Source organism: Geotrypetes seraphini, chromosome 5, assembly GCF_902459505.1.
Source record: "Geotrypetes seraphini chromosome 5, aGeoSer1.1, whole genome shotgun sequence".
In the NCBI taxonomy this organism is placed as follows: Eukaryota; Metazoa; Chordata; class Amphibia; order Gymnophiona; family Dermophiidae; genus Geotrypetes; species Geotrypetes seraphini.
In genome coordinates, this window is record NC_047088.1 from 197,827,470 (window position 1) to 197,851,850 (window position 24,381).

Here is a 24,381-nt window from a genome sequence, read left to right on the forward strand (position 1 = left end):
AAAATACCTCATGTGCTCGAAAGACAGAGGAGTTGTAAAAATTTGCAAGCTTCTATGACTACCACCTGGCACCTTTATGGCTACAATTTGAACAATTATCATTTGGTTTTAACTACCTAACTTTTATAATGCATCCATGAATCTTTCAAAAAAAGGAAAAGCAAATACCATCATATCAACCAAATTAGACATCTCTTCAATAGATAATCTTTTTGAAAAGAAATGGTCAAATACTCTACTGATGTCTATATGGTCTAATGACCTAATTAAGATAAAGAAATGTCTATTTCATGGAAAGCTTGGCAACAGTCTAGCATTTGGACTGTTTCACATTTGATTAAAGTCAGTCGATGGATGGAATTTTCTGATATCCAAGAAATTTACAATTTGCCTACCAATCAACTTTACAAATGGATGTAGCTGCATTAATGTTTAAAATCTGAATTTACAGATGTTTCCACCTTGCACCCGACTTAACATCACTTAGCATTAAAAATGAAAGAGGCTATTATAGCCAAGAAAACATCCTTTAAAGCAGTAGTTCCCAACCCTGTCCTGGAGGACCACTAGGCCAGTCGGGTTTTCAGGATAGCCCTAATGAATATGCATGGAGCAGATTTGCATGCCTGGCACCTCCATTATATGCAGATCTCTCTCATGCATATTCATTAGGGTTATCCTGAAAACGCGACTAGCATGATGGTCCTCCAGGAGAGGGTTGGGAACCACTGCTTTAAAGAATGGAAAAAGGATCCTGATGAATAAGAAGAGACGAGGCACTGGCAAATTAGATGCAAAACATTGATAAAGAAAGCTAAATAAGAATACGATGAACAACTTGCCAAAGAGGCAAAAACTCATAGTAACAATTTTTTAGGTACATCAAAAGCAGAAAACCTGTGAGGGAATCTTTAGGACCATTGGATGATCAAGGAGTAAAAGGTGCGCTGAGGGAGGATATGGCCATAGCAGAGAGACTGAATGAATTCTTTGCTTCGGTCTTTACGGAAGATGATGTAAGAAATCTTTCAGAACCGGAAATGTTTTTTCAAGGGTGATAAGGCGGATGATTTGAAAGAAATCTCGGTGAACCTGGAAGACATGCTAAGCCAAATTGACAAGTTTAAAAAATGATAAATCACCTGGACTGGATGGTATACATCCCAGGATACTGAAAGAATTCAAACATGAAATTGCTGGTCTGTTAGTGATCTGTAACCTGTCGCTAAAATTGTCTGTAGTACCTGAAGATTGGAGGGTGGCCAATGTTAACCCAATTTTTAAAAAGGATTCCAGGGAACATCCGGGGAATTACAGATCGGTAAGCAAAAAAATGTGGAACATGTAGACAAACGTGATTTAATGAGACAGCATGGGTTCAGCAGAGGGAGGTCTTGCCTCTCCAATTTGCTTGATTTCTTTGAAGGTGCGAATAAACATATGAATAAAGGTGAGCCGATTGATGTAGTATATCCAGAATTCCAGAAAGCTTTTGATAAAGTTCTTCATGAGAAGCTCCTGAGAAAATTAGTCATGGGATAGGAGGCAGTGTTCAAATGTGGATTAAGAATTGGTTATTGGACAAAACAAAGGGTAGAATTGAATGACCATTTTTCTCAATGGAGGAGGGTAAATAGTGGTGTGCCATACTGGGACCGGTGCTATTTAACTTATTTATAAATGATCTGGAAATTGAAATGAGGTGATTAAATGTGCAGATGACACTAAACTGTTCAAAGTTATTAAAATGCATGCAGACTATGAAAAACTGCAGGAAGACTGAGCGTCCAAAAGGTCGATGAAATTTAATGTGGACAAATGCAAAGTGATGCACATTGGGAAGAATAATCCAAATCATAATTACCAGATGCTAGTGTTCACCTTGGGGGTCAATGCTCAAGAAATTAGATCTAGGTGTCATTGTAGACAATACAATGAAACCGTCCGCCCAATGTGCGGTGGTGGCCAAGAAAGCAAACAATATGTTAGGAATGATTAAAAAAGGGATGGTTAACAAGACTAAGAATGTTATAATGCTTCTGTATTACTCCATGGTGCGATTTCACCTGGAGTATTGCATTCAGTTCTGGTCACCTTATCGCAAGAAAGATATAGCAGAACTAGAAAAGGTTGAAAGAAGAGCGACCAAGAAAATAAAGAGGATGGAACACCTCTTATATGAAGAAAGTCTAAAAAGATTAGGGCTTCAGCTTGGAAAAAAGATGGCTGAGGGGAGATATGATTGAAGTCTACAAAATCCTGACTGGTGTAGAACAGATACAAGTAGATAAATTTTTTTTTTTTTTTACTCTGTCTAAAATTACAAAGACTAAGAGACACTCAATGAAGTTACAGGGATATAATTTTAAAACAAATAAGAAATAAATTTTCACTCACAAAATAGTTAAGCTCTGAAACGCATTGCCAGAGGTTGTGATAAAAATGGTTAACGTAGCTGGTTTTAAGAAAGATTTGGACAATTTCCTGAGAGACAAATATGGGGGAAGCCACTGCCTGCTCTGGATCAGTAGCATGGAATGTTGCTACTATGTGGGTTTTTGCCAGGTACTAGTGACCTGGATTGGCCACTGTGAGGACGGTTAGATAATCATTGGTCTGATCCAGTGAGGCTTTTCTTATGATATGTTCTTGGGGTTTTTCCCTATCATTTTAAGTTGGAGACTTGGTGCCCAGAGGTTTCCTCTTGTTAGGACCTTTGCCTGGGAGAAGATGTAGTCTCTTGTGGTGGAAGTCTGCTGCTAGTAGGATCAGGCCTCGGAGACGCCTGTCTAGCCAGTCTGTAATATTTTTAGAGTTCAGGGGCTGTCCTCTCGGTAGCATCTTGCATTCCTGATTTGGCTGTTTGGCTCCTTCCCAGCTTGGCTATGATTAATAGCAGGCTTGCTGCGTGATCCTCCCTCTTCACGGTGAGTTGTTTATCTGAAACTTATGTGATGTTCATTGCAGTACCCCTTAGAGTGCCCCTCTGCTCTGCTGAGATATCCTTGTGGCCATCTGAAGCTGTCATACAGGCTGGTATATACTGTTTCTTTTACATCTTTGGGTAGTGGGAGGAGGTCAGTGACCACTGGGGGAGTAAGTTGGGGTCATACTTTAATCTCTCCAGTATTCATCTGGTCAGTTTGGGCATCTTTATGGTCCTTATTCATTTTTTTAAAAACAGGTCTAGCTCCAAACGTCTAAGTAGTGCCCTCGACGTTTTGTTAAATGTTTATTACTTGATGTAAGAAATTAAAATGAATAAAGATTTTGAAAAAAAAAAAATGTTTATTACTGCAAAACATCCAAGTCCTAAACCAATCCAAAACATGACTTCAACACACCCCTTTGGAATTTAAACAAACAGGAGATAAACAGCCTAGAAAAACATCTAAAATATGGATTTTAAAAATGGTGATTTGGACATTTTTAGCAAGAAAAGCATCCAAATGCTCCTTCATGCCATTTTTTCCCTTTTGAAAATGAACCCCATAATCTCTGAGTTGTCAGTTTCTCTATCTCCATCTAATGGTCAGGAGAATATGGCTCAGAAATGTCCTAGTAAAATTTAGCAGCATGTACATGTCTGTTATATACTGTAAGTGCACAAGTTCAGACTCTGCCCAGAGAACAAGTGTGCTCTGTAGAAAAAGTATGTAGAGGTAGGCTGTATGTATATACATCCTGGGTAATTTTTAAGTAAGTGCAACACTCTTTGTAGAAAAGGTTTATAAAATTAACACCTCGGTTGATTTTGGCCAGTATTCTGCTCCTAGCACAAATCCCTGCCATGTTACTGTAGTCAGAAAAGTGACACTTTTTGAAATTCTTTTGACTGAATTATAACTGAACTTGCACATTGAACAGGTATAAAAATAATGTTCTCGTACATCAGAAAACTGTTATTTTGACTTAATAATGTACCTTTTAAGTCATATCTATATTCTATAAACAAAGGCTAAGAGGTCAATTAGTTAAAAGATCTAGGTGTGTAACTGAAGGAGACAGATGCACCTAGGTTTTCTTAGATGAGTTTCATCATTTGATTGGCTTAATTTAGGTTCTTTAAAAGTGGGTGGGTCCAGGTTGAGGAAAATAAGTGAGGTTCTCAGCACCAGTTTCTCATGATAGGTGCCAAAACATTAAGTGACTGAATAGTTGGCCTAAATTTAAGGGCCTTTCTGTTACATATACATAGGAGTCTGTACTTTAGGTGATTTAATCCATGCCCGGGAACCACTTGTAGAAGGGTGTCAATCGCATCTTTCAGCTCCTCCTCCTTTACCTGTTAAGTATAGCTCTCTCTTCAGTTTTTTCCTTCTGCAAGCAAACTTAAGGATAGGTTATCTGCTCTGTTTATTTTTTTTTTTTTTCTTTTAGTCCTTTTACTTTGTTTTCTGGAGGCTTTAGTGCCAGAGGACCCCATATTTGGGACTACTTTGCCTAGGAGAGAACACAGACTTTGCAAGTGTGGGCTGCAACCCCCAGGTGTAACTGATGAGCCAGCCTGCTTTGTGTTACTTCAAGGATTGGGTCCATTCCCGTGAGGGAGCCTGCTTGCTTTCTGATTTATTAGAGGCTTGTGCAGGCTGTGGGGCCCCTGTGTGAATCCCTTTGGGTTTTAGGGAGCTGGCTGCATTTTATTCTCTCCTCTACGTGCTGTGTGGGCTGAGCCTTCAGCCGGTTCCAGTCGACTGGCAGCCTGAAGATTTCCAGGTCTAGACTTCCATAAGGATTCAAATCAGAAAGTTCTTTCCACTTCAATCAGGCTGAAGCAAGGCTGACACAGGCAGACAGCTGCAGAAAATGTGGGGGTGGTCTGAAAAACTTGAATTTAAGGGTTTCTGGGGCCAAAGATAGGGAAAGAGGTTTTGGAGATGGGGGACCATGAGTTTTTTTTCCTTAACTTTAAGGGAGCCCCCATGGGCTGTTTTTGGTGTGACTTTTCTGGTGGCAGCCATCTTGGACTTTAAATTATCCTTTTTTTTTCTCTCTCTCTAAAACCTCCATCTGGCTCAAAATTGGCTGGGATGGACTCATCAGGCTGTTCTGTCCCTATATCATGCCAGTTTTGCACTGGATGGTCAGCCAAGAAATGTCCATGTGCCACAGTGCTGGAGGAATTGCAGTGGGGCTCTGTGGTAGGGATAATCTTGTTTCTGTTATATACATAGGAGTCTGTAGAACCTGCCATGTGCATTCTGCATTTTGCCTGCTTTCTGCCTCAGACAACTCTTATGGTCCAGAACTGGTGTTCTTCTGTCAGTTGAATGAACATATACAATACTAATATTGAGCTTTGGTGTTCCTTATATGTTAGTACTAGTTGCACACAGCAAGTTGGTTCATTGATACACCTATGTTGCAAGATCATGCTAATAATTGTTCTTTCATGAATTACAGAGCAGAACAGAAATGTATGTCATTTCTGGGGAAGTTCCCTGTGCTTCTCCTTCTCTTTTCTCCTGTTACATTGGAGCTCAATTGCTTAGGTACAAACTGAAGAGGGAGCTGTACTCCACTGGTAAAGGAGGAGGAGCTGAAAGATGTGAATGACACCATTCTGCAAGTAGTTCAGGAGCATGGATTGCCCACCTAATGTACATAAGAACCTAGTCTTTTTTATTTATTTAGGCTTCTTAAATTAGGAAGCTTGACTTCAGCACAGCGTAGGAGTTCAGCTTTGGGAATGTCTGCTTTTTTAAGTTGGTGTTTCCGAAGTTAGTCATGGAGTACCCCCTTGCCAGTCAGGTTTTCAGGATATCTACATTTTGCATTAATTTGTTTTGCATATATTGCCTCCATTATATGCAAATCTTTCATGCATAGTCATTGTGGATATCATGAAAATCTGATTGGCAAGGGGGGGTACTCCAGGACCAACTTGGGAAACACTGTTTTATGTGGCTGACCATATTGTTCTTGCCTACAAAATGTGTTCTTTATATTGAATGTTCTTTAAAATGCTTTCCAGACATTTGCATACTAGTGACTGCGTTCCCATACCTGCTGTACATGATGTCCATAGAGGAGCCATGATTATGGCCATTTCTCTAAATAGCATGGGGAGTTATCTGTCTCTAAGCCCTGTCCACCTTCCATATCTGGCTTTCCATGTCCTCATTTTGTAGTCTCTGAGCTGTGCTGTCTTTGTGTATTTTTCAGTAAACATGTCCCAGAACATAATAGGACTACTCTTTAGTTTTTTACTCTCAGGAAGTTCAAAACTGTGTGCTTCCCTGTAACTATGGTCTCGGTTCTTTTGTATTTACAATCTTCAGATTTCTTCCCCCCCAGCAGATAATTGTAGGATAGGAAAAAAAAATCAGTCCCCCCCTTTCTCTGGGTGGGATGCAGGTTCAGATCTAGTAATCACATTAAAACAATTGTTAATATCTTTTTAAAGCTATTCAGACATGGTACCTGGCTTATATGCTGCTGGTGTTTGGGAGACATCAGATAGTGGCAGAACAGCAAAATTTTCTGTTTTTCAGCTTCCTATACCTTTGCACCCTTGGAACAGGAACAGCTTTCACATCTTGTGACCTACTACTATTTTATTAGATCTATAGCACTGCCATACACACGCAACACTGTACATTAAACACACAAGAGACAGTCCCTGCTCAAAAGAGCTTAAAATCTAATTATGAAAGACACTAGACAAAAATGGTGAATATATGCTGCTCATGTAGGAAAATACAAAGGGAGAAGAGGTAGAGAGGTAGGGGGCTACAGAGAGAATGACAAATAAAAGTATCTCATCACTGTATCAGTCCCATCCATCCATCTCTGTCTTTCCTTCCCTCTTCTCCAAGGGAATTCTTCGATTCTGCCCTCCATTCTGTTCCTTCTTTCTCCTTTGTCCTGCACATCCACCCAATCTCCCTCTCTCATCCCTGCCCCTCACCCTGTGGTACTGCATCTCTCTTGGATCTGCTGTCTTTCTCAATTCCCTCCCCCCACCCACAATCCCAGGATCGATTTCTCTCTCTCTCTCTCTCTCTTTCTCTCTCTATATATCTCTTTCTCTCTATCTCTCTTTCTCTTTCTCCCAGGATCCCCATGGCACGGCCTCTTTCTATCCAGCTCCCTACCTGGGAATTGGGTATGGCCCTCACCTACCTCAGCGCTACAGTAAACTCCTCTCCAGGTCGCCAGCAGCCCAGCAAAGTGAGCCTGTTGCCCTCCGGCCTACCCCAGAAACTTTCTCTCTACTACGACTTCCTGTTCCTGCATAGACAGGATGCTACAGAGAGCAGGCTTCTGGAGCAAGCCAAAGGCAGCAAGCCCACCCCACAGCCACCGGCAGCCTGAAGAAGACAGACTGCACCACCGAGAAGGTAAGTGAAGGGCTCAGAAAGCAACATTTTATGTATGATTGAGCCACTGCCATCTTTTGCCTGCAGGGCCATACATTAAATCCTGCCAGATGTTCAGTAAGATCAAATTTCCCTTTGGAATAATTTGCTAATTCTCTTTTTTTTTTAAATTCTTCTTGTGATTTCTAATTTTACTCATGAATTGATTGTGCTTTTTATGTGTGTTCTTTTTTCCACCGCTTGCACAGTGAGGACAGTCTAAACATATCCATGTCCAAGCACAGATGAGAGAGACTGGGGGTCAGGCAGGAATACCTGCACATGCCTAGATAGACCTGATAAGCTAAATATTGCAGTATTGAGGCTTGTATGGATGCTGCGGGGATGGTGACAGGGCGGTGAAGGGGACGGTGCAGTGACGAGGACAGATTTTTTTCCCCATGTCAGCTGTGCAGGTGCAGGAAGGTCCCTTGATGACTCATCTGCCAGTTTTGCTCCGGAAGAAGTAAGTTATGTCGGAGGGGGTGGACACAGCAGACGCAGTCATTGCGGGTCCTTGCCGCAACTCCCTGCGTCTGCCGGGTCAACCTCCTCTTCCCCCCCTCCCCCCCGATTTAACTTACTTCTTCCGGAGCAAAGCCAGGAGTCATCGCGGGACCTTCCAGCACGTGGCTGCCGACTCTGCTCCAGAGCTAGTACGTTGGAGTGGGGTGGACTGGCAGCTACAGTCATCGCGAGAAAGGAGCAGGACTGCTGGAATGAAAGAGTGGTGCAGGGAGAGAAAGGGGGCAGAGTGGTATTGAAGGGTGGTGCTGATGGAATTGATGTACAGGGAAAGGGGAGAGAGACATAAGGGGGAAGGATACTGGATGGAATTGGATCGGAGGGAAAGAAAGGGGGCAGATGCTGATTGAAGAGGAGTGGATGAAGAGAAAAAGGGCAGACATTAGATGATAATGTGGCGGGTAGATGGGGAGCCTATGCTGGATGGAAGTGCAGATGGGAGAGAGAAGGGAGCAAATGCAGGAAGGAAATGGGAGGAGAGAAAGAGGGGAGCAGACGATGGAAGTGGACAGAGAGAGGAGAAGTTACTAGATGGAAGGGGTAGAGAAAGAGGGCACATGATGTAAGGAGGGGATAAATAAAAGGAGGGCACATGATGGGGGAGATAAGGATTGAGTTAAGGAAATACTGGAGGGGGTGAGGGAAAAAGGTGGCGAGCTGTAGGTAGACGGTAAAAAAGGAAATTGATGAGAGGGTAGTAAGAACGTAATCTAGATGGATGCAGAAAATAAATTGAAAAGGAAAATGAGGGAAGAAAGGGATTGCAGAAGAGAGGTGTGGGAGAGGGAAGGAGAGGAGAGAGATGGCAGACAGTGGATGGAAGGAAGAGAGTAACAAGAAGATGAGGAAAGCAGAAACCAGAGAAGACAAAGGTAGAACAAAAATTTTCTATATTTATTGCTTTAGGAGACATGTGTCACTGTTTCTGTGGTGTTGCATTGTATGCAGAGTCCAGCTTCTTGCTGGTTCAGTTTAACATTTGTCTATGTATTTCTATTTTATCCCCTCTTTTACAAAACTGTGGAGCGTTTTTTAGCACCAGCCATGGTGGTAGCAGCTCTGATGCTCAGAATTCTATGAGCGTCAGAGCTGTTACCACCGTGGCTAAAATCCACACTACAATTTTGTAAAAGGGGACGGGTTAGTTTGTGATGACATATTCCATACTAGGCGAAGGTGTTTTCTGTGTTCTATGTGTTTGAAAGACATGGTTTTCTGTTAGATTGACGGTGTAGGATTGAGCTGTACTAGTCTGGCTTGTTTAGTTTTACAGTGGGTATATTGATGTACTGCTCACTGCAGTATGTAAGATGCTGCCTTTTCATAGGTACTCATGTGTGACGTGTAGCTTGTTACTAAAAATCATGTTTTTCGTACAGATGGGGGGTGCCAAAAAATGATTGGCCCCGGTACATATGCTAGGTACACTACTGACTACCGCCATAGCATTGTCGAACTGAACCTTGAATTAGTAGCACAGAGGCTTTCACTGTTCTGTTAATGAGTTGTCTCTAAATAGTTGATCAACTAGCCAGCTTCAGCAGATAAGTACCAGTCCTGTGACAATGGCCCCCTAGCTGGCCAAATTGGCATTTGTCGCTATCTAGTTCAGACTCTCCAGGGATCTGCCTCCTTTCATCAGGTTCTGCTTTGTTCCTACCAGGCCAGACTGGCCTTGGCTTGCATTGTCCACAGGACGTGCATTTCAACTCTGAGACTTGCCAACCACCAGTTCATCAATCACTTGTGCAGTAGTCACATATGTGCCTATGCACAGAGAACCAGGTAGCATGTCCCAGGATTTGCATGTATCTCCATGTTCATAAAAGCGTCAACAATGATCTTGCTTGGGCTTGCAACTTCAGTGATCTCCTTTGGTCAATCAAGAATAACCTGCCCCTTCAGTGTATTGAAACAGGCCCCTATGTATTCAAAGCTCTGTGATGGCTCTAGCTTGCTTAGTTGATGTTAATGACCTAGACATTTGCTTACCAGTACCACACAGGTCATCCACTGCCAACTCTGTTTTAGTCTTTGCCCAGGTATGCCAGTTATCTAGGTAGGGATGAACTAAAATCTCTTCTGTGCCCAATGCTGCTTCCACTATTACCACCACCACTTAGTTAATGGTGTGATGAGACATTGCAAACCCAAAGGGCAATGCTTGGATCAAAAACTTCGAACCTCTGATCTTTCCAAATTGAAATATGCAGTTTGCCTCTGAAATCCAAATATATCAGGAACTTCCCCTTCCAGATTGCAATGATGATGAATCATAGGAAGTCCTTCCAAAAACAGGGAACTCATGGAACTCTATAATTAGTCTCTTGAGAGCCAAAGTCAGACATGCCCTCCCTCTTCGGAATTACAAAATAAATGGAATACCAGCCTCTGCCCGTTATTACATGAGCACAGTGGTTAGGTCACCCAGGTGCACCCACTTGGCCAGAGCACTACAGGAGAAAGCACTTGAATGAATCTGCAAGGGGGCGAGAGAACTACTAGTTTGATGTGACTTGGCTCCATTAAGATAATCCAGTTGACTAAGGACGGTACCTCCAGCTCATCAAGTGCCCTTCTAGGCTCTGGAGGTCCTGGGTTCTGCCGAGCCTGCCTTTTTATCATACATATAGGCTAAAGACTTATTCTGGAAATGGGACCACTTCCCCAACCTTTCCAAGAACAGTAATGGCTGTGTATTGAAAATGAGTTTCCTACACTAGAACACCTGCTGTCTCTGGGCTTATCCTCTCTCAGACTCTGTGGTCCTGACTTCCCCCAGGATTCTTCTCCAGGTTGCTCAGATAATCACCAAAAAGGAGCTTTCTCCTAAAAGGAAGCTTGCTAAACCTAGACTTTGACACTGCATCTTTAACCTGGTTCCTCAGCCATAGAAACCTCTGCATCAAACACTACCATCACAATTTCTCTGGCCAGTCTGAATGAGGCCATAAAAAGCATCTGAAACAAATGAGGCCTCCACACAAAAGATTTCTTTAGCATCTATGCACTCTATTTCAAAAGGGTCCATGGGAAGTTGTTGGACCCACCTCAGACAGGCTCTTGATAAATATCCGCTGCATACCCCATAGTGCAGCAAGCAGCCCCAGTGTTGCCACCTGTAATATCTATTTTATGAAGGCCTCAATCTTCTGGTCTTGCAGGTTCTTCAGGTCTGCACTCATCTCAATAAGAATAGTAGTTTTTGCAGTTTGTGTCCAATGCATCTACTCTAGGAGTTCCAACCTCTCCCCTGGAGGATACAACTTATCCAACTCCCTACCAACCCTGAGCCTGAGCTCCATAGAGCGCAGGGCTTCAGAGCCAGCCACCTTCAAAATGGCTGGCATTCTCATTCTGGTATATGATTCAGCATTGTGCTGAGAAAAAGCAGCCATCGAACTTAAGACCATCTCGAGCCCACATATGGCCACATTCCAGTCATAGGAGCAAGAACAGCACAGCTTACCAAACTGCTACGTATGTCAGGACTTCTGCAATGACCCCTGCAGCAGGGACATGATTTTGCATACGCTGCAGGTACCTCTATATTTGGTTCTGCCTTTTGCTGCCTTTCTTTGTACTGCTTCTGATGCCTCCCTGTTTGCTGCTGGAGGCTGCAACCATAGAGGCTCCCCTCTGCTAGCAATTTTAGGTCCTACAGCTCCCAGCACTCTGCAGCCACTTCTCTCTCTCTTTTCCTCTCTCAAGCTCAAACAGCAAGGGATTTCCTTTTCAACTCGGCTGCTCCCAGATGCCATCCTGGCCCCAGCTGTCCTCGAGAGTCAATACCTTCCAAAGGTCTCTTACCTCAGGCACTCCGCTGTAGTGTTGCCTGAGTCTCTTCTAGACAAAAAAAGTTTACTTCCAATGCGCTGGTTGGATGGAGGGGGAAAATGGTCACAGTATCAGGGAAGAACAGCTGTTGAGAAAAGGGAACTTCTTCTGTTTACTGAATCGCTGTCTTCCTACTTATGCATGCCGTTTCCCCTCATTTGCATGGGCAGATTGGATCGGGTAGGAGATTGATCAGCCAGAAGGTTAGTGAATCGAGTCGGGGAACACTCGCAAACTGGTCGGGACACGATCAGTGAGCTTAGTGAATCTAGCCCATAGAGGGGAAAATAGAAGCTAACAAACTTTTTTGTGCTGCCTCCATCTGTTGGTAGCAGAGCTTAACCTATCTGTTCTAAACTAGACAAGTAGATAAGGAAGCCAGGTTTAGGCCCGCTTAAAAGGAGCCATTGTATGAATCTAATCTTAGAGGAGCATTGAGTTCCAGAGATAAAAGACTAAATAATGTATACACACCAGCTAGATTTTTGTAAAATATGAAAAAGTAAACAAGCTCATCTTTAAGAATCCATTTTAAGTACCGTACATAACAAGTAAAACAGGTATGTAGGAAATTGAATGCTTTAAAAGCTAATAGCAGTCTTAAATTAGATTCTGTAGCTAATAGAAAGCCAAGCATAGAATAGTAGAGTAAAGTGGATCAAATTTCTGAGCTGTACAAGGAAGTTTAATGGAAGTGTTCTAGCCATTAAAAAAAGGTGTTTAGACCAGAAAGTAGCATATTGGCAATAAAGTGAACAGCATTGCAAGCTAGATCAATCAAATCCAGGGACTGAAATCACATTACAATTCTTGTTTGTTTGATGGTTCCTTGTTGCTGCACATTGTCACTGGAGCAGCTGCTTGATGATTATCCTTTTCTTAAATGCGGTCAGCTTTTCCTTTCTATTTATACTTGACATTATTTAAACAAGCTTTCAGTTGCTCCCTTTTCTCTCTTTAACCATGCCCTGGATCCAGATACAATTGTCCAGTTTGCTTTTTTCATAGAATTTGTGAATTTTTGTAAAGCCACATTTTGTAATGGTATGCAACTACTAATTATATCATTCGAATGTAGTTTTAAAAAAGCTCATTGTCACTAGGATTGGAAAAATCTAGGTGAACCCAGACTTTGTGGCGGGCTTGCATCCAACTCACGCAGAACGGGAGATGCTGCCATGACCTGAGGAGGTCCTTGTCACATAGAAAAGGGAGAAGAGGATTAGGCTATGACTTGAGAAACCATGTGAATGAAAATGGAAGCAACAGCCCAATATCCTCCCCAAAACGTAAAAAATTCCGTTAAAAGGAAGAAATGTTAACAAATATTGTCCCCTAAAGATTTTGAGTGGTACAAAATCTTTGAAAATATTTTTCTCCAAAATCTGATTTTCTAACTTGGTGATTCCAATCCCAGCCTTGAAGGTATGCCTTACCTGTCTGATTTGCTGGATAGAAATTGTTTGATATGTAAGAGAGAGAACTGAATGTACTTGGGTTTTCAGTGTGTGTGTGCACATTTTTAGTGTACGGTATAGGTTGGGTACATGTGATGTTTGGTATTGTGATTTGAAGAGGTTACTCTTGGGATCTGACCTTTTGCGGTGGCTTTGGGGTTGGGCTTTTTTTCTTTTATTGTTGCATTCTTTTCAGAATAATTTTCCTTGCAATTTTTTTTCCTGATTTGTAAACCACTTTATTTGCTGGAAAGTAAGACAGCAATATATGAAATTAATAAAACCTGTATCCTGGAAAACTGTTAAGATGTGCTTCCAGGACAGGATTGAGAGCCTCAGATCCAGACTGATGCCAAGATATCTTGCTTATGCTTGGGTTTTTTTGTAAGCTCTTCTTAGGAGAATGGAAAGCCAGTGTGTATACCTTAAGTAGAAGGTGAATAGGGCATTCTCCTTATATTCTTTTAACTATCATGCTGTCTTTCCCCTTTGTCTTTCCTTCCTTTTCCTCCGGTATGCAGTGCTGATACCAGATTTACAGAACATGTGGCTGAATCATTCCTTTGACATACAGGTGTGGCACAAAGACCAACACAGGCATCTTCTGTGGCTCCGATCTGGTGAATTGGCTGGTTGAAGTAGGCCTTGCTCCTGACCGTGGTGAGGCCGTGAAGTATGGCGAGAGACTGCTGCAAGGAGGCGTTCTGCACCATATTACCAGAAAATATCAATTTCAAGATGAGAATTGGTATTACCGCTTTATTTAGAAGCCGTGTCATGATGACAGCAGCTGAATGAGCCTGGTTTTAAGCAGAAACAGCATGAGAGGCAGATTTACCACCAGGATCTCTTGCACCTTATGAAATATGTTAATTTTTGTATATTTTCCTGCTTTTAATAAATAGGCTTTGGTTTGAACACCGTGCCAATGTAAGATTGTGTTCATTAGCTGTCAAGTGGGCTTTTACAAAGCTGTGCTGCCAAATCGTGCTTGCTAAATGCTGAGCTGTCCATAGGAATAACACGAGTGGCTCGGTATTTACATGCGCTGCTCAGGAGAGCAGCTTTGTAAAAGGACCCATTAGGAAGTCAGGTCAAGCACTGTCATTCAATAGTCTCGTAAGCAGTAAAAATGACGGACTATTTTTCATATGAAAAATTTAGTTTATAAAAAATAGAGGTTGAAAAAGATATTAATCAGAATTTCTGATTTATATTTAAATTTTATTTTTCAGTTTGATAACTACTTGCACTAGAAAGTCTTTATTTAATGCTGATGACATATTTATTTTTTATCATGGACACATGCCGCAGTGTCGGTGTAGTATTGAACTATTTTGTCAAGTTACAGAGGTAAATCAACGAAAATAAAGCAAAGATGTGAGGAGATGTGATAAATAGTTTGCAAGTTCCACTCGAGTTGTAATATGTAACTTTACAAACTGTTACCATGGAAGAATGCGCTGCATTTCAAAAGCACCAGTTTTATTTATCCCATGAAGCATTTATGAATCTGGTACTATTAATCTGTGACTGCAAATAAACAGATTTGCTGAGGTGGTTTATTTTTAAATTTATTTCATCTCACTAGTGATGTACAGTAATAGCTTGTCACTTCTATTTTGTTTTTGTTTTTCTGCACAAAGGCCAAAAACTTTAGCCTCAGCAAATTCGAGTCCTGCAGTAGCCCAAGTTAAGACTTCTTTTTTTTTTTAACTAAACTTCCAAATATTTCATTTCAGGAGAGTCCTGAACACTGGCTTTCCATATTCTAAGTGCAAATATAAAGATCTGCAAAAAGCCATATGATATTTTTGTTTAGTATGTCAACTTCATACCGAGTCCATTTCAGGGAGTTTTTCTTCAACAAATACTCACTCTGAACTCTCTCAGCCTGGTTCTGCAGCTGGCCTACCAAGAACATAGAACTAGATTTATGCTTTGAATATTTAGAAAAAAAGAGGTATTTTATTATGAAGTACGATATTCATAAAGCCTCAGCAAAATCTTCTTAGGAAGCCGTATGTGAACTACTGTGAATTTTCTATATTGCAGAAAGTATCTATATTAATGAAATTCACACATTCTGATTGTTTACACAGTTTATACTAACTCATTCCTTTTTTGCTTCAAGTCTATGAGCAGTAATCATGTGAGATGAACTTTTAAGTTAAATGAAACATCTAGCTGTGAGGAAATGAGAAAAAAAAGTAGTTATGCAACTTTTGTTTTTCTAACCAGAATATTGTGCTTTGTATAAAATGATGTCAAAAATACTAGTCTAGTGCTTCCTAAACCTGACCTGGGCCGCCACAGCCAGTTGGGAGGTCCACGATGGATGTGTTTAAGAGGCTAATACATTAATTTGCATATATTGGGTTATCAATCTTTTGCATATTCATAGTCGATTTACCCCAAAATACGATTAAATGTGGAGACACAGGACTGCTCTGGAAAACAAAGTGCTAGCTTAAGTGTCAGCAGTCTTGCCGAGTGCTGTATCCATTTGGATTTTCAAGAAATCCACACTGAACATGCAGAAGGTGCATTTGAAATGCATCTGCATGGTCAGTGAGGACATGTCAAAAACCCAGCAGACTTGTTGCTCAAGGACTAGGATTGCCTTGATTGTCTTATTGGATTCCCACTGCGTGCATGCCTCTTATGCATATTTATTTTGGCTATTTTGAAAATGTGCCTGCAGGAATGGGTAAGGAAACAACACAGCAGATCCTTTTTGTGTTCATATTTTTGAAATTAAATTTTGTAAAGTTCTTAACCATAAAAAGAAAAAAAACAAACCCAGGGAGAGTACCGTATTTTCACCCATATACCGCGCACACGGGTATAGCGCGCGGGGAACAAAAATTTATGTAAAAAAAATTTAATATAGCGCGCACACGCGTATACCGCGCATGCTAAAACCTCCTCCCGCCTACTCCGAACCGGCATCCTCCCCCCCCCCCCCCGCTCGCTTACCCGAGAGAGCATTTTTTTTTTTTTTTTTTTTAATTCGAATCCGGCATTCCCCCTGCGAACCGGCATCCTCACCCCCCCGCTCGTGAGATTATCTCGGAGAGAGCGAGACCAGAAGGCTTTGAGCATGCACAAATGCTCAAAGCCTAGTCCAGCCCGGCACAGGAAGAAGGAGGATCTCTTTCGCACCGCCCAGCCCAGCCCAACCCAATGAGGGAGGATCTTCGGGCACTGGCACATCCTGTGCATTGGTGCCGGTGCCCAATCGGGTAAGAGATGTTTTGCGGTGCTGGGAGGGATGTAGGATCGCGGGGGAGGGGGGATGACGCGAGCGGGGGGGAGGATGCCGGTTCGCAGGGGGGATGCCGGATCGGATTGAAAAAAAAAAAGTTGTAAAACGCGCTCACGCATATAATGCGTGCGTTATATGCGTGAAAATACGGTACATAAAAAGCATCAAAAATATTGAACAAAAATCTAACACTTTCCAAATTAAAATGAACTATGGTCTGAAATGAAATCTTCTGTTCTAATAAATCTGATGTACATGTTGAGGAGGCTATAATTTGAGTTTTTGAAAAAATGGCAAAGCACCTGCTTTAGAATGTTAATTCTGAAAATCCTGATGCTTTTTGTACTTGTCCCTTTCCCTTAACACTTTCACTTATAAAATATTAAGTATATGGTACAAAATGCATAAACAGTATTGCATCTCAGGAACTGGTGCACAACACTGTTTTCATCATAGAAAATCCACATGCCCCTGCCCAGTTCTCCAGTCACTATTAAATATAACTGAAATGTATCCTTAGGTTCTAAGTAGTTGGTGAAGGGATCGTGTAGGTGTCTGTCTTGACCTTATTAGCATTGACAAATCTTCCCATATATTGCCAAAGCAGTCCTATATAGGAGAGGGGGGTATGGTACGGTGCCCCCTCTAAGATTTGCTGAATGAATAGAAACACCATAGCAGTCACATTTGAGGTCTTTAGATTCATTCAGAAACAGTAAGCATCCATTCAAATGCATTGGTAAGGTGAAAGGCACTGTTCTGGGAGTCCTCACATTATGGTTCTGTGTATGGTAAATCCCAGTGATTGAGGAGTAGCTGAAATGAAACAATGATAAAGCTCAGGGACACTTTAGTTACTGATGCACATGTACTGATCCAATGACCTTAGTGTCTTTTTGAGAGCTGACACCAACCAGATAGAAGGCAGCTTTAGGAGTGTTTTGGTCAGTTCTGAGATGCATCTTACTAAGCTGATATTCAAGGTAGAGAATGACACGGTGACAAAATTCATCACCGTTCCCGTCCCCACGGATAACCGCGGGAAACCATCTTCATGTCATTCTTTAAGGAGAGAGAGAAGAATCAGAGTATAATTGGGCACAATCACTGACCCGCAAGTTTTGCTTTGAAGAATGCTGGTGTAGGATTGAGGTTGAGATAGACACTACAGAATGGTAGTCTCTGATATCCAGAGCAGATATTGTGATGTCATAATGCCTCATTCCACCAGTGCCTAAGAGCCAATCACATCAGTGATGTCACAATGGCTTCATTATCCTTGGCTCACATAAGAATCGGAGTATGAATGGCCACAACCACTGACCCACAAGCTTTGCTTTGAAGAATGCTGGTATAGAAGGACCGAGGTTGAAATAGACACTAGAAAATGACATGGGATTATTTCCTGCTGTTATCCACAGGGACGGGAACAGTGATGAATTTTGTCACCGTGTCATTCTCTAATTCAAGGCTGAATGTGAAATACTGAGAAAATACTGTATTTATGTTGTTTTTATTTGTATGCTTTCGACACTCCTTTGCTGTTTGTGTGCTGTGGGCCTTGATTTACCTGACCCCCCTCCCCCCCCCCCCGATACAGAACATGCCCAGAAATAGCTAAGAAGAAAAATTTAAATTGAATCAGGTTGGGCAGACTGGATGGACCATTCGGGTCTTTATCTGCCGTCATCTACTATGTTACTATGAAAAGAGCTATAGATAAACAGGCCCCAAGTCACTTCTTCTCAAATATAGCCACCAGCAGATTTATTTAGTTTTTGTCACTACAGATGAAGTCTGCTAGCATTAAGTGAGTGTTACAGGAAATTGTTACTGTGGCCACCGGCTGTAGTTGGTATTTGAGCTTTTCAGGTGATCAAAATTTTTGTGAGAATCTCTTCTCTAAATGAACAGTGATGTGTGTTTGGTAGCATAAGCTGTAAGGTAACGTGCTTAGACTGTGATAAGCAAGCTGTCCTGTCTTAATACTGGTAAGAAATGACTTCCCTTAATAGCTTGAAAATATATCAGCCAATTAACTTGCATGTGAGGATTAAATGCACAGTGAGAAATGATTTTGCTAACTAGCATTATTACACATTTGGATTTGCAATGTAAATAAATACCATCCAAAATGAGAAATTATACCTTTTTACAAAGAAACAGCTGAAGTTTGTAATTAAGCTCTACCCACAACTTAACTGAAGCACTTTCATTATATTATATGCAAAGTGTAAAAAAATGTGTTGCAAGTTGTCATAGAAATTATGGATGAAAAATTATGAAAAGCTGAGTTTTCCCTTTATGTATCATATTTTCTCAATAAAATGATGGTGGTTTTACCTTATATTGTGAAAATGTCTCTTTTTATTAACTGGTTAGACATGAAAAAATATACTAGATGCTTAAAATTAGTATGTTGATGTAAGGAGTTAAATTAGGAAGCGTGTGTATGGTTATCTGCTCAGAAGAGGTGGCCATTGTATGTTACTGTCACTTTTCAAAAAGACTTTTGAGTGGAAGAGGCAACTAATGGGTAAGGGAAGGAAGATGATGGAGGAGGATTTGTGGGAAGACAAGTAGATGAGGGAGTTGCAAGGCTAGTGCAAAAGTACTGGGTGTGTGTTGGGCAAACAGTTGTGTGGGTCTAACCCAACTTACCTGCAGCTCCCCAACTGCTGTTCCTCCTCCCTCCTTCAGGCCAGCTCCACGAGTTTATTCAAAATGAGTGGTCACAGGTCCAACACTTCTTGAAACTGATCTCGCAAAGCAAAAAAATCAGCATCAAGAAGGTCCTGGTCATGTGTGTTGAAAGTGCTTGCAGGAATTGTAAGATTGTTGCTGTCTTGCCTAGTCAGCTCAATTATCTTTGGCTGGTGGGGACCTTTCTGGCCATGCCACTTCACCTATGGAATCTTTAATTTTTTTTTACACCCCACCTCCCCCCAAAAAAAAATCTTAATGTTTATGTGACAGCCCAATTTGCCTTATGGTAGGGCTGCCTGTAGAGAGATCACACAGTGTAAACTGGATATAATGTAGGAAACAGAAGATAAGGGAGGGGGAAGAAGGGATGAAGAAAATAGAATGGAGGAGGAATAGAGCAGAGGAGAGAATGATGTGCATAGGTGAAGTAGCAGATGAACAGTGAGTGCAGGAAAGTTTGTGAGTTGGGGACAAATTGTGTTTTAGGAACAATGTGATGTGTAGTGAAGGGAGCTATGAACAGAAGAATGGGCCAAATGAGATACATTTAAAAAAAATGGGAACATAAACATGAAATTGGAAAATAAAGCAGCAAACAGGACAGAAACCTCTTAAGGAAAAAAAGGCAGAGAAGAAAGGAAAGAGGACCAAGTGTGAAAGGAAAAGGGTGAGGGAGAAATGACCCGTGATAGAGCGGTAACATTAGGAAGACAGGATAGCTAAGGACTAGGGATAGGAGGGAGTGACTAATACAGGAAAATAACATAGGACCAAGATGATAAGAAAGAGACTTGAGAAAAGGAACAGACAAGAGGAAAGAAGGAAGAAAAGTTGATAAAATATAAATTTTGAAGGAATGAAGAACATTCTAAAACAATAGAAAAAAGGAGACACCAAATATTGGAGATTTTGTCTGGTAGAGAATAATAATTGTAAATCATTCTCTCCTCTTCTCTTGTGCTTTGAATGGAGAGAATGTTTATTATAGTGGGTGATAATCTGTCATCTAGTGGTCACTGGATAGTGTGGTTCAGGTCCAGGTTCATCAACTTCTTGGACCATATTTTGGATACAAACTGTTTTATGTTTATATCTGTTTGTTGATTAAAGTCTTGGCATCTTGTATACCATTCATGTAGTTTTTCCTTTTGTTTGTTGTTCGACACATCACTGAAGTTTTGTTGGATTTTTTTGCTCTTGCTTGATTTAAAGAAGGACCCAGTAGTTTGCCCTGGACCTTGTGAAAAAGTGCTGGCACACTGGTACAAAGGTGCCAGAACAAGTAATGGCAAAGGGAATGAGTTTCACTTATTGCACCTGGTGCCTGGCTCAAGATTGTGCTACTGCATCTGGCTTTGTGTTCTGGATTGGTAATGGTTGCAAAAGCAGTAGCTTTTACAGTACAATAAGAACATAAAAATTGCTATATGGCATCAGTATCTTGTGTTCAAAAGTAGAACATCCAGGATACAACTACCTGGCAGAATACCAAATAGTTACAACAGGCCGTGCTACAAATCCCAAGCTAAGTTACTTTCCCATGTCTCTTTCAATAGCAGACTATGGATTTTTCCTCTGGGAATTTGTCCAGACCTTTTTAAACCCAGATACACTAACCTCAGGCAATGAATGCTAGAGCTTAACTAGTTAAATGAAAAATAAAATCTCGTAATTGTTTTCATGTAACATTGAGTGTCCCCTAGTTTTTGTACTTTTTGAAAAAGTAAACAAAATTGATTCACTTTTGCCTGTTTTACGCCACTCAGGATTTTGTAGAAGTCAATCATATCTAGCCTCAGCTGTCTCTCTTCCAACTACAGTAAGAGCCCTAACTTTGCTAGCTTTTCCTCATAAAGGAACTGCTCTCTATCATTCCACTATATACAGTATATATATTTTTTTGTTTGTTTGTTTGAGATATGGTGACCAGAATTGAATTTAATATTCAAGGTGAGGTTGTACCATGGAGTAACAGAGGCATTATAGTACTCTTTGTCTTATTTACTATTCCTTTCCTAATAATTCTTAGCATTGGGTTTGCTTTTTTGGGTACCACCACCACACTAGGCAAAAGACAGCAGCATATTGTCTACAAGGATACATAGATCTTTTTCTGAATTTAGTAAAGATCCACAGCAGTGCACCTCAGTTATAAGTGCTTTTTGATACAGCAGGGATTGGGGAAAATGCCTACCCAATGCAAGAGAGAATTAATGTAAGGCTGACAAATCTCTTCCTAGGAGCAGAGAAATACAGGGCTGGATCCTTTACCCTCATTTTAGAAGATGAGTAGAGGGTAAAATATTTTCTTAAAATTTAGTAAATTTATACTTTTTTCCCCTCATAACAAAATAAATTACTAGAGAAAACAATGTTACTATCCTTACATTTTATTTTTACAGTATTATCACATATAAGTTTCTTAATTTCTTTTAAGAGATATTTTAATTATAGTCATTATTCTGTTTGAATTAACTGCTGCTGAAGGAGAGTTTTTTTTCCACCCTGAAGCCTCCTCAGATTTAATTTGTATTTTTATCTATAGGCATTTATTTCTTCTTCCACACACTGAGGAAAGAGCTGGGCTGCTTGTGAAATATCAAGATAGCCACACTCCACAACTGATTCCATCTCTGCTAGCTTCTCCTTTTCTAGCTTCATCATCTGTTCCTGAATACAGGTTCCTCTTTCCTAGAATTCAGTTGGTGATAATAACAAGCAAAAAGCATTATCCCATTTTATCACATCTAAGTGCATTTGCAATACAATCAGGATGATAAATGGCTATTTGAATATAACAGGAGGCTGGTGGAGAACAGTATCAAGGAGAGAAAACCAAATGATAAACAGAAACAAAGGTCACAGCATATCAAAAAAACTGGCTGTTTATCTAAGGATACCTTGAGAACATGTGTGTAGCCAGGATTCAATTTTTGGGGGGTGTGGTGATGGGGGAGGGGAGCATTTTATTTTATCTCTAACCTAACACCCCTCCCCATATAGTAATATAATTTTATCTTTGCTGGTGGGCCACTCTCTGCCAGCTGCTATGATCACTGCCCCGTGCTCTCAGCACTGCAGAAATTGGCGGCAGCCTTTTCAGTCCTTGTGCATGCTCATTTATGCCTGAGTACTGCAGTACCAATGGCAGCTGGAAAGGATAACACCAACTAGTTCTCAGCTGGGGGGGAGGGGGGCACTAGGCAGCCCCTGCCAGCCATTACTTTGGGTTGTGAAGGGGGCCTGAACCCAAACTACCCATTCTACCACTGCTTGGGAACACATTTTTTCTGCCATTTCAACACATGCGTATGCACTTTCTATAGTATTAGAGACCTGTGTCTCTGAATGAGCAGCCTGCACAGAAGGAGAGTCCTCTGGAGTTTTCATATGCCATAAATTAGGCATGTCTACAAGTCTGACTACTCAAGATCACGCCACTAATCTTGGGTTTCTCTGTACAGCTAAATGCTGGCATTGAATTCATGCGGTAGACGAGAGACAACAGAGCACATTGCAGATCTTTCTTAGGATTTGCTATAAGAATTGTAGCTCCTATTTGTCTCGGGAATATCAGCTGAACAGCCTTAGGAGATTCACACTGGGAGAGAGGAAATATCCATACCAGAGGACAGTGAATCTGGTAGAGTGCAATTCATAATATTAAGAGAACTTTAGCTGTAGCTGGGGCAATTGGAAAAAAGTTGGTTTCCTTCTCCAACTGTGTTGTCATATGTTTTGTTTGAATACAAAAAGTTAGACTATTTAAATTTATTTTTTTTTAAAGGCAATCCACTGTAATAAAATTAGTGCTTGGCAAATTATAGGGTCCTGTTGCTAAAGCATTTTGCAGTAATTTGTCTATTAGCCCCTGCTAAGTATATATTACTTATTTTTTTGTAACTTTTATTTGGAGAGGGCATGCTAAGGGAAGGGTAGCATTATCCAACTAATGTGTTCTGATTAGCAAATGCTAACTGGATAATGCAGAATTAATACAGGAGCACTTAGGCCCTGATTCTGTAAAGTGTACCTAAAGTTAGACACCAATATCTATGCCTAATTTAATTGAGCAATAGGCTTAATCAGTGTCAATATTGGCACTCAGCACCTCACAATGTGCTTTAATTGGACTTAATTGAAAGTTAGGTGCCTAACATGCGTTTCATGTGTCCAGAGGGTGGTGGACACATGGAACGCACTTCCAGAGGATGTGATAGGCCAGAGCACTATACAGGGGTTCAAGGAAGGTTTGGATAGGTTCCTGGAGAATAAGGGGATTGAGGGGTACAGATAGAACTAGAGGTAGGTTATAGAAGTGGTCAGAAACCATTTCACAGGTCACAGACCTGATGGGCCGCCGCGGGAGCGGACCGCTGGACGAGATGGACCTCTGGTCTGACCCAGTGGAGGCAACTTCTTATCTATATATATATAAAATCGGAGGTATGTATGTGTGTATGTGCCGCGATCACGCAAAAATGGCTTGACCGATTTGAACGAAACTTGGTATGCAGATCCCTCACTACCTGGGATGATATGTTCTGGGGGTCTCGCGGCCCACCTGCACACGTGGGCGGAGCTACAAACAGAAAATCAGCTTTCACCCATTCATGTCAATGGAAAAAATGTAAAAAGCTGCCATTCTCACAGTAATTCAAAAACGGCTTGACCGATTTGAACGAAACTTGGTATGCAGATCCCTCACTACCTGGGATGATATGTTCTGGGGGTCTCCTGGCCCACCTACACATGTGGGCGGAGCTACAAACAGAAAATCAGATTTCACCCATTCATGTCAATGGAAAAAATGTAAAAAGCTGCCATTTTCACAGTAATTCAAAAACGGCTTGACCGATTTGAACGAAACTTGGTATGCAGATCCCTCACTACCTGGGGTGATATGTTCTGGGGGTCTCGCGGCCCACAACTCTATGTTGCTTGCTCAAGGGTGGGTTCACCCAAGAATTTATATGTTCTTGCTCCTGGAGGTGAAACTAAAAATGTTGTTTATAATCAAGTTTTGCGTTAGTTGTATTGTATTCATTTTGTCAAATATTTCACATTATAATTTGAATATATGTGTGTGTGTATGTATGTATGTTCCAGCATAACTCTTCAATGCATGGACAGATTTCAACCAAATTTGACATACACATTACTTACTATCTGAGGACAAACACTGTGGGGGTGGGAAGGGGGGGATATGTAAAAATGATTGAAAATG

General features: G+C 41.1%; 2 protein-coding genes across 9 annotated transcripts in view; one reads left to right on the top strand and one right to left on the bottom strand.

The window, feature by feature from the left end:
* Positions 1–14,098, top strand: part of GPR155 (G protein-coupled receptor 155) — a 112,088-nt gene extending 97,990 nt beyond the window's left edge. For 3 of the 4 annotated variants that reach the window (XM_033946196.1, XM_033946197.1, XM_033946198.1), the window contains exon 16: positions 13,755–14,098. In XM_033946196.1, coding sequence (XP_033802087.1) covers positions 13,755–13,947 — 193 coding nt within the window. In that variant the 3' untranslated portion in view covers positions 13,948–14,098. Of the gene's footprint in view, positions 1–13,701 lie in introns of all 4 variants that reach the window. The other variant, XM_033946199.1, reaches the window with a different exon arrangement.
* A 7,422-nt stretch (positions 14,099–21,520) lies between these two features.
* SCRN3 (secernin 3) overlaps positions 21,521–24,381 on the bottom strand; it is a 49,966-nt gene continuing 47,105 nt past the window's right edge. For all 5 annotated transcript variants that reach the window (XM_033944442.1, XM_033944441.1, XM_033944438.1 and 2 more), the window contains one exon: positions 21,521–21,845. In XM_033944442.1, coding sequence (XP_033800333.1) covers positions 21,690–21,845 — 156 coding nt within the window. In that variant the 3' untranslated portion in view covers positions 21,521–21,689. The remainder of the gene's footprint in view (positions 21,846–24,381) is intronic.